Consider the following 10,497-nt stretch of genomic DNA (forward strand, 5'->3'; position numbering starts at 1 on the left):
GTATGTCCAGCCCTTGTCCTCTCCTGGACCTTCTGGGGGCCCAGCCAGTGATGCCAGGGAGAGAGGGGGCCTGAGTGATGTGGGCTCATGGTTGCTTCATCTCAATGGTTATGGAGCTGCTGCCGTGGATCAAGCCCCAGGCTCTGCATAATGAGAGTTCTTCAGCCATAAGCAGCAGCCTGAACTTGGGAAATATGCACTTCAGGTCCCCCAGAGCCTGGGCTTGCAGTGTGAACCACGCTATAAAAAGCTCTCCCGCAATTGAACAATGAGAACACTTGGACACAGGATGGGGAACATCACACACCAGGGCCTGTCGGGGAGTGGGGAGACGGGGGAGGGATAGCATTAGGAGAAATACCTAATGTAAAGGACGAGTTAATGGGTGCAGCACACCAACATGGCACATGTATACATATGTAACAAACCTGCACGCTGTGCACATGTACCCTAGAACTTAAAGTATAATAATTAAAAAAAAAAAAAAAAAAAAGCTCTCCTTCTAGTCCTGAAGAATGTCCAGCAGGGAGCAGTAGCTGCTTCATGGCCTGAGGGCAGGTGCATCAGGGCCCGTTTCAGTCCAGTTTAAGCCAATTGGGCCTCCCTCCTCAGCCCTGGGCCATCCCTTCGTAAAGCTACCACCCAGGGTTGGGCATATCACAGGCTGTCAGAGTTGCAAAGACTCTGAAAACCCTCCAAGCTGGGCGTGGTGGTGCTGGCCTGTAGTCCCAGCTACTTTGGAGGCTGAGGTGGGAAAATGGCTTGAGGCCAGAAGCTGAAGACCAACCTAGGCAACATAGCAAGACCCCATCTCAAAGAAAAGAAAAGAAAAGAAAAGAAAAGGAAAGAAAAGAAAAGAAAAGAAAACCTACCCAAGCCCTTTATACTATCGTTGAGGCGATGAAGGCCCAGAAAGGCTGTGTGACTTGCTCACGGACACACAGCCAGGTGGGGACGGTGCCAATTCTAGAACCATGATCTTCTGGCCCCCATCCTTGGGCTGTTACACAACACTCTGCTCTTCCCCTGTCTGTCCCTTACCAGCCTCCATGAGAAAGGACCCTTCCCAGACAGAGGCCCCCGTGGCAGCGTCTCTCTCCCAGTGACCCTGGGCATCAAGGGCGCCCATAGGGTGGGCACGGGCAGACCATGGGCCAACAACCCAGCACTCTGGGCTAGACAGGAAGAAAAACCCCTCACTAAACCCTTCTGGAAGCACTGGCGGCACTCAGAAAGATCAGGATCTCCCTTTGACGGAGCCTAAAAACCCTCCTTGCCTGTTAGGAACCTGGGGAGCCCTGGGGTTGTGGCAGGGGAGGCCTGAACCCTTCCCAGCGAGGGCCAGGCTGGACTGGGTGACTTTTTTCCCTTTCTCACGGCTAGACCCAGGCTTCACTGTACCTCCAGGTTCCCAAGGCCCTTTCCTACTCTCCCCCTCCCTGAACCCAGAGAAACCCCACAAATACAGGCTCTCCTCAACACACAGGCATCTTCCCCACCACCTCCTCACCCAGCACCAGCATCCCCAGCACACACGCAGTATACAGCTCAGGGACTCGGGTCAGCCCTTGAGGCAGACTGAACTCTGGAAGGGGCCAGAGCTGCAGGGTCTGCCTCGCCCTGGGGGTGGGGGGCACGGGGAGCCTCGCTTCTGCTCCTAGGCAGCCGTGTGACCTTGGGGACAGTCACATCCTTCTCTGGGCCTCAGCTCCCTCTTCAATAAATTAAGGGTGTTGGACAATCAGCAGTTTTCAAACAGGGTTCCACAGAGCATTTCAGTTTCCATGGAGGTGCCTTGGAGACCAGCTGGTGGGGACTGTGGTGGGCTCTGAGCCCTTACCCCACCTCGACAGAGAAGACCGATCTTTCAGTTTCATACAGCGGTGTCGACATAACATTCATTTGAACAAAAGAGGCAGCTGCTACAACGAACTTGAAAGGGACTGGCCAGAGTAAGTGCTGAAGTCCCTTCTAGTTTCTGATGCCTCCTGTGCACATGAAAAAGCTCAAGGAATCCCTGTTAGACCAGAATCAAGACGCCTCCTTGTTCATTCGTTCGTTCATTCATTCATTCATTCATTCATCAAATGCTGTAAAGAACATGGAGTGCCCACTATTGCCCAGCAAATAATGTTTGATTGCCCAGGAACTTGCTGCCTCAGTGTTTCCCTGTGTCTGTGCCTTCTCTTGCTGCCAGTCCTAGGGTAGTGACACACTCAGGGCTGGTACATAATGGGGGTCCCTCTAAAGTTTTGGGTATTGCTTCCCTCCTAGGGAAACCAACCCCCATCTGGTGCTGTCAAGGCCTCCACTTGACTGCTAAAGCCAGGGTTCCCTGTGGTGGCTTCCCTCATGCCTGCACCACCAGTGCCCTGCCCACTTGGCCAGGCACATCCACCCTCGTTGTTGCTATACCAAGAGGAAGCTGTTTTGCCAAAACAAGACACTTAAGCTAAGTGGCCATTGTTACATCAGTTGTCCTTCCCACCCAGCTCCCCAGCCCAGGGCCCAATACACACCCTCCCACACGCTTACACTCACATCTGCCAAGTCTCAGGGGACAACGCAGGGGAAATCGAGGTGGCTGTGCCAAAGGAAGTCTGCTCCTCACCAATGACAACATGAAACAGAGGACAAGGTGAGGGCTGCACACCTGCAGGGGCATAGGGCAGGTACCAGGGTCCTTGGAGGATGAGGTGAGGGCTGCACACCTGCAGGGGCATAGGGCAGGTGCCAGGGTCCTTGGGGTGCCTGGGGTTGGGATGGGGCTGGGACACGGCATGGCAGAGTGACTTGAGCCCACGGGTGAGCCATCTCAGGAACTGCCCAGCCCCTCTGGAAAGGGTGCCTTATCCTGGACCAGTGGTGGGCCCCCAGACGGTTCTCACCAATCCCTAGCACCTGTGGCCTTGGGCTAATTTGAAACCTGTTCCACTTGAAGAAGGCCCAGTGTAAGAAAATCCACTCCACAAAGGAATGTTGCTTCATCAATGGGTCTAATTCAGTCTTTCTTTAATAAGCATTGCACTGCTCTGAGAATTAAAAATGAGAATTGAAAAAGCACAAAATACGCATTGTCAAGAACAAATCTGGTGTGGCGCACCTGTCATCCCTGTTCTATGTAATTCCAGACTGTCAGGGAGCCAGAAAGGAGCCTCAGGGGGGGAATGTGTCCAACCCTTTTCTTTGGTGGGGAAGCTGAGGCACAGGGAGAAGAAGATGTTTGTCCAAATTTATAGGAGCCCACCCCAAATTCTAGGCAGTGATAATAAATTTCAACATTCTGTGACTCCATCTCTATCTATCTATCTCTATCTCTCTATGCCAGATGCTATTCTAAATGAGCCTTACTATGGGAAGGACACTATTTTGAGACTCCTTGAGGTAGGTATTATTAAATTAAGCTTAGCCTAAAGCTGCCTCCTTACATATTTTAAGTTCGGATCAAAAGGTTTCTCTGTACATAATGAACTATAACTCAACTGGACGTGTAAACAGACTGTAAACTACTCTTGTTAACAATCACCAATTTTGCACAATCAAAGGCAGCCAACTGTTCAAACAGTGTTCAAATAAGGCTATTTCTGTACCTCACTTCCTTTTTCCATACACTACTTGCCTTTTTCTGTCCATAAATCCTCTCCGACCACGCAGCTGTGTGGGAATCTCTCTGAATCTATTCTCCTTCGGGGGACTGCTCCATTTGAGAATTGTTCTTTGCTCAATTAAACTCTGTTAAATTTAGTTTGTCCAACATTCTTCTTTTGAGAGTAGTATTATTATTCCATTTTACAGATGAAGAAACTAAGGTACAGAAAGGTGAAGTGGCTTTCCCAAAGCTGACGGGGAACATGGTCAGTTCTCTGTCCACCACGACATGCAACTTTCTTTTGAATATGAGAAACTGAGACCCTTCTCCACCTCTTTTCCAAGATCCCTCTGAAGATCCAGCAGCTGCCAGAGGAGTGCCATCAGGCTCAAGCCCACTGGCCACCATCTTCCTCACGACACATTTTGGAGTTGAGGGACAGAAATCACAATGCATCTCTCTGCAATAAAGCCCTCAAGGAGAAAGCACAAGCTCAGGTGACCAGCTTCTCCCAGCCCACTCCTATTTAATCAAGGTTAAGAAACCTGCTGCAGATGGGAATACGAGCCCCAACTATAGGCTCACTCTGTCAGAGTTCCATCTTAAATAGGGGAGTGAAGTTAAGAACTTTAAATAAGGATGTAATGATTCCATTCTTCCATTCCAAGATAAGTTTGGACAATCTTTTTTTCAGAATGAATATGGCACCTATCATAATATTTGACACTTAATTCATAGATTAATTGGGAGTTCCTCAAAGAAGTCTGTTCTCTGTCCTGTATCCCTCCAGCAACCTTCATGTTGATCCCTGACTCTGAAGAGATGAGCTTCCTGGGAAGATATCACCCCATCACCCTGTCTCAGGGATGGACTATCCATCTCCAATGGGAGCATGGCCACCCTCCGGATAGCTCAGCCCTTCTCACTCTTGGGTTTAGGGACCATCTAGTTTAGGCTCCCAGCATATTGCCAAGGAGGATGCCCCATGGCTGTGACTAAGGGTTCACCTTCTGCATGCCCCTGTGTACCCCCCTTACTGCTCAACAGTAAGAGGCTCTGATAACCCCCCAAGGCCTAGGGCCAAGTGACTTTGGTGAGGTAGAGACATGAACGAAGGAGCCCAGAGCAGAGGGCAAGGGAGGCAGCCTGGGAAAGAAAAGTCAAGAGGGGGCTGGAAGAATGGTGGGAAAAAAATGATGGTAAAGTTTGCAGAAACACATTGGGGGTGCAGAATGGACCACAAGCCAACTATAAGCCAAAACATAGGATGAGCTGATCTTTCCCAAACCCAGTGCTAGCCCATTCTTCCCAGAGTCCCAGGCTCTACCATGTCGGTAAGGTACAGAGAATTTGGAGGGGGCAGAAAACAAGACCTAAAGGAGAAATGAGAGCACAAAAGGGATTTCCTGGAGGAAAAGAAAGTGGAGGCACAGCAGAACAAGATCTTTGGAAGCCTTCATGTGTGTATGCTGGCTTTCCCACAGAGGACAGGCCAGCTGCTCTCTCCCACCCCAAGAGCAGCAGAAGAAAGGAAGTTGAGTGGTAGCAGGACTTGTGGTTAAACATCAAGAAGCACTTCCCAAGCATGAAAGTTATTAAGTCCAAAAAGAAGTGACCAACGGAGGTTGAAACATCCCCTTGAAAATCTTGAATGCACCCAGAAAGTCACAGTTTTCTGGGAAGGTTTAGGAGTGTAGTGAGGGGTTTAGACAAGATGCCCCTGAATTGCAGTTAGAATGCTTTTGATTTTCCAACCAGCAAAAATGAGATTAAAGTAGATTAGCCTGGATTCCCAATTGGCCAAGTTGGTGCTGTAACACTATGGATGCCCGGCAGGAGTGCTCACAGACCACAGAGCAGGAACCCACGACTCAGCCACATAGCCCTGGGGTGCTCACCAGCCAGACCCCAAATCCCAGCAGCTTCTCCTCCCAGGGGCTTTTTCTAGAACCACGTTAAAAGGAGACCAAGAGATCTTGATCCTAAGTAGCTTCAAACTAGAAGAGGCACAGCCAGTTTCCCCCAAACCTGAAACACAGAGGTAGCCGTCCCACCTGTCTCCCAGCCTCAGCCCTGCTTCCTCAGCGCTGGGAGAATCTGGCCCAAGGCCTGAGGTCACACTCACCCCGTGGCTGTCCCTCTCCATGGTCTCTGAGGGGAAGAGTCCTCCAGGCTTAGCTGATGTCGAGGAGAAGATCCATCTTGGCCCCTGGCTTCTCAGGCATGTAGGGTAAAGGAGTTGGAGGGCCAAGGGCCAGCCCCCACCAAACGGGGCGGGGAAGCCGGTTGGGATGTGTGAAGTAATCCCCAGTATAAACAACACAGAACTAGCCAGACCTGTTCCTCTGCCCCTCATCGAGGCCATCCCAGTTACTCAGCGAATACCGAATTCCAAATACCGGGAACCTGAAGCTGCCTTTACTCCTGAAACTGCCCCCACAGAAGCAGAGGAGTGTTCTGAGCTACTTCTTCAGAGGGGCCCTGAGAGAAAGGGCAGAGCCTTGAGAGGATGGTCTTGGTCCTGTTGACCTGAGCCCCTGAAACAGATGCTCCAGAGCCTTCTGAGAGATGACCCTATCCCCACAGGGGACGTTCCAGGCCAGAGACAGAGCCCCACCTACGGCAGGACAGTGGGAACCTTCATCTCCAAGGACCAGGTGTCCAAATCCCAAATCAGGGCACACGATCTCTGGGCGTGTGGTCTGGCAATTGCTTTCTCCTGAACTCTGTTTGTTTTTATGAAACTCTTAACAAAGAAATGAAAATCAAATGACCTTTAATTATGCACATCATGAATTGCCCTCTATTGAAAACAATAAAGTGCCAGAAGCAACACATCAAAGTCAATGAAATAAAACATAACTATCTGAATGGAAACTGTTCCAAGAAACATTGGGCTGACTCGTGATCCCAAACCTATACCCTATTCTGATCCTCAGAGTCAAAAGAAGTAGAGGAAGGGCTATTGCAAAGGGAGTCCTTAGCGCCTCCAGCTAAGTCCCAGCTGAGCTGCTGCTGAGAACTGCAAAAAAAGAAAAAGGAGTTCCTGTTGAGGTTTGGGAAGAACTTTCTTGAGCATTCAGAGGCACCAAGATTTTTAGAGTTTGAAGGAAGCTCATGGATCTTTAGTGGTTCACTCTTCTCATTTTACAGACTGCGAGACAGAGGGCCAGAGAGGCTAAGGAATGTGCTCAAGTCACACAGCAAACAACAGCAGCAGCAATAACCTTAAGATGCCAAGAATCCTGCGAAACACTTCACACGCATCCTTCACGTGTTCATTCAACAAATATGTATTGAGTGCCTGGCATTTCTTTAGGTGCTGGGGACACAGGAACAAAATAGGCAAAGCCTCCTGCCCTGTGGCTCTAGTATTTGGGGGTTGGGGGGAAAAAGCAGACAAAAATCAATAAATCAGTTACACAGCCTCCTAGAAAGTGAAAAGTGCCGTTCAGAAAAACAAAGCAGCGAAAGGATCCAGAAGGTAGGGGAGGCAGAGTCCTGGCAGTTGGGAACAGGATGGTCAGAGAGGGCTCTCTGTGGTGACATTTGAGCAAAAACTGAAAGGAAGTGACTACTATCGCCCCCCATTTACATTCAAGAAAACGGAAACTTCTAGCTCACAGTGGAAACTGTGCCCCAGCTTAGGGTGTCTTCAGGGAAATCTAACCCAGAGGCAAGAGGCTGGAGGAGAGAACTCTGGAGGGCCCAGGCAGGGACCCTAGAGTTCTCTCATCTTGGCTTATTGTGGGAGCCACTTCCCTGGCTTTCAAAGAGAGCAGAATTCAGCCACAGGCCACATCCCCTTCCTGCCCCATCCACCAGCCCACCATGACAAAGGGGCCCCTCCCATCCATCCTCCTGAGAAGATACCCACCTCCTGTCCTCAGCTCCTCCTCTTCCCTCTCTCCCAGGGAGGAGCCCAGCCCCTCTCTGGCTGCCACTGAGCCCTGGCACGCCCAGGCCAGATCTGAGGGCCTCCACTTCATCCCTCAGGCAGGCCACTGGTCTCCGAAGGGCACCCTCAGCCTCCTTCCCTGAAGGTCCCACCAACCTAGGGAAAGAGCTCAGGCTCGGGGGTCTGGGCGAGTTCGGGGGAATGAGAACCCTGACTCTGAGGGGAACTCGCAAGGCCTGACAGGTTCACCATCGGGAAAATGAGAACACATAGAACCAGAGGAAGTGCCTGGCACGGGGCACGGGGCACTGGGCAGGCTGGGAAGGAACGTCAGTTTCACCTCTTGCTCTTTTCCTTGGTTTGCATCAGAGACACAAGTTGGCCTGTCCCAGAGTCCTCGCTGACAAAGCCGTCTGACCCATGTGACATCCCCACCAAGGGCAGTCCAGTTCAGCAAGGATTGACTGCTCAGCACCAGGCCCACGGTGGCTGCTGGGGAGTGAGAGCGGTGGGCAAAGAACAGAAAGGCAGGGGCCCTGCCCTGGGAGAACACACAGTTGATGTGTTGGGGCGGGTGGTGGTGGGGACACTGAGGAATGAAATTCCTTGCTGCTGGTTTTCCTATTTTCAGAGTGAAGGCGCTGCGGCAGCACAAGACCTGGATGCTTCCCCCACAGAGCTGGACTTAGAGGCCTGCACCGCTTTTGACTTCCCCACCTGACCCTGACCTGGCCCTTTCCTGCCCCCTCCTCCCGGCCTCCTTTGCTGTCCTGACTGTACAATCCCAGGCTCTCTCTGACTCCCACCCTTTCCTTTGCCTCTTTCTCTCTGGCCTTGGTCCCTGGCTTTCTCCCTTCAGCTCCCTGGTTGCCTTCTGGAAAGACACCTGCCCACCTTTGGCTACTCCACACCCAGAGGCTATTGGCAGCACCTGGGACCCACCTTCTGCTCCCTCAACCCCCCAGGGAGAGTGTAGGCCAGCCATCAGGCCCATTTGTACCCTGGTCATTTCCTACCTGGGTCATTTCCATGTGGAGTGGAGGGAGTTTTACAGAAAAATGTCAGCCATGCAAACAAGCACACATCTCCTGGCAGCTGGCCAGGAGAGTGAGGAGTGAGAAAATCTCACTACTGTTTTGAGACTAAACTCCTAGCTTTCTGCTTCCATGGCTGTTCTAGCTACCACTACCCCAGTGCCTTGGGAACTCCTTCCTGAGGCTCCAGCCTGGGAAACAGAGCTCTGGGCCTTCTATTCCCAGCCTTGTTATGTTCCTTGGAGTTCCCACCTCGGGCCCATGTTCCTCCCTCCTGAGCCTATCAGCAGCTTCACCCCTGAATCACCTCCCAACTCCCTGCTTGGAGCCCTTGCCTACCCTTCCCCACTTTGCACCCCGCTTCTGAGCTTCTCCACCACTCTTGGCACAATAGGTGGGTTTCCCTCCAGGCCTGAGGGCAGCCAGGAAACCAACTACATACTTAAAGACTCAGTGTGACAGAGGGGAGACACTGGGGCCACCCTCAAGGGGGTGAGTCACCAGGAGCCACCCCTGGGCCCAGCACACCTAATGCTCCTATGGTCTGTACTGCCCCACCCCCCAAGCCCAGCAGTCTTCCCAGCTGCAGCCCCAGGCAGGTCTCTCCCGCCCCACTTAGCCTTCCAGGGCCGTCCTGGGTCCCTCCAGGCTGTGGTCCTAGCCGTGCCTCTCCCCACTCCAGGCCTGCAGAGGTTGATCGCCGTTGAGTTCTGTGGACTAGAGGCTGGTTCTCTCTTCCTGCTTTTCCCTTGGGGCTGGACATCAGTGATCAAGTGAGGCACTTGCCCAGGCTGCACAATTTAAGAGCGTGCCCAAATAATCAAGATAAATCATGTTTTAATAAAATATTTTTAAAATCTGCATTAATGGGAAAAGTCCAAGGTGAATAAAATATCAGAATTTTAAGTAAAGACAGGATCAGCTTTCCATCTGGATTTTGTCTCCCCCTTTTATTACTCACATGTTAGCAGGGCCCCATTTCCCCTCGTGATTATTCCTTCTACTTTCTGCAGGATATTGTCCTGGCTGCTCAAAGCATCCAGGCCAACCAAGAGCAAGGAAGGCCTCTTCCCAGGGGGTGAGCTCCCTCTCTGCACAGAGCAGACCTGAGCCCTAGAGAGCTGTTGTCTTCACTGTGAATTTCCACCCTGAGTTCCTTCTTTTTTGTGCCGTATTACTTCATTTTCGGTCTTCCATGAATCTGCATGGCTTACATGTTCTTTGTTGTGGCTGAACAGGAGTCCTCAGAATTAAGCAAACTGGTGCCTGCCTGACCATTTGTTGAACATGGCACTTGCTACCAATCTGTTCTAAGATTTGTTTTTTTAAATTAACAATGCATCAATAATAAGTTAACAATTTAATGAAGGCTGACAAATGTGCACACCTGTGTAACCATTATGACAATCAAAATCTAGAACATCCCCATCACCCCAAAAAGTTTCCTCCCACCTCTTGCAGTCAATTCTCCACCCCATCCCAGCCCCAGACAATCACTGATCTGCTTCCTGTCACTAGAGGTTAATTTTCCCTTTTCTGGAATCTCATCTAAATCTCCCCTAAGATTTAATGCTGAACCCTGAGCGCAGCCCAGCCGCGCCACTGCCTCAGGACTCACATCAGGTGCTAGGTCATCCAGATATGATAAGAGGAGGCCAGATCATGTGGAGAGATTTTTTTTTCAAGCCAAGAGAAAACAGCCCATGAGTCCATACAGAGTCCCTGGTCCCCAACTAGCCTCTCAGCAGCTCTAAGGGAGGCTCTCAGGGGACTCTGCTGGTGGGGCAACTCTAAGGTTCCCTATTTCCAGCAGATACTGGGCTTCTCCCCTGGATAAAGAGGAAAGAGGAGGGAGAAAGGACTGGGACACCCGGAGGGGAGGCCAGAAGATAAGTGTGGGCAGGAAACCAAAAGACCACCTGATGACTCCCCAGCAGGCCTGTGCTTCAGACAGTCTAGGATCTTAAACGCAGGGG

The 10,497-nt window shown here is 51.2% G+C and overlaps 1 protein-coding gene across 3 annotated transcripts in view; it reads right to left on the bottom strand.

Moving 5' to 3' along the window:
- The window catches only part of TMPRSS13 (transmembrane serine protease 13), a 29,242-nt gene extending 23,276 nt beyond the window's left edge, over positions 1-5,966 (bottom strand). For 2 of the 3 annotated variants that reach the window (XM_063693560.1, XM_055355019.2), the window contains exon 1: positions 5,715-5,966. In XM_063693560.1, coding sequence (XP_063549630.1) covers positions 5,715-5,954 — 240 coding nt within the window. In that variant the 5' untranslated portion in view covers positions 5,955-5,966. The remainder of the gene's footprint in view (positions 1-5,714) is intronic. The other variant, XM_031016126.3, reaches the window with a different exon arrangement.
- Between the last annotated feature and the right edge of the window lie 4,531 nt (positions 5,967-10,497).

The sequence above is a fragment of the Gorilla gorilla genome, chromosome 9, assembly GCF_029281585.2.
Source record: "Gorilla gorilla gorilla isolate KB3781 chromosome 9, NHGRI_mGorGor1-v2.1_pri, whole genome shotgun sequence".
Lineage (NCBI taxonomy): Eukaryota > Metazoa > Chordata > Mammalia > Primates > Hominidae > Gorilla > Gorilla gorilla.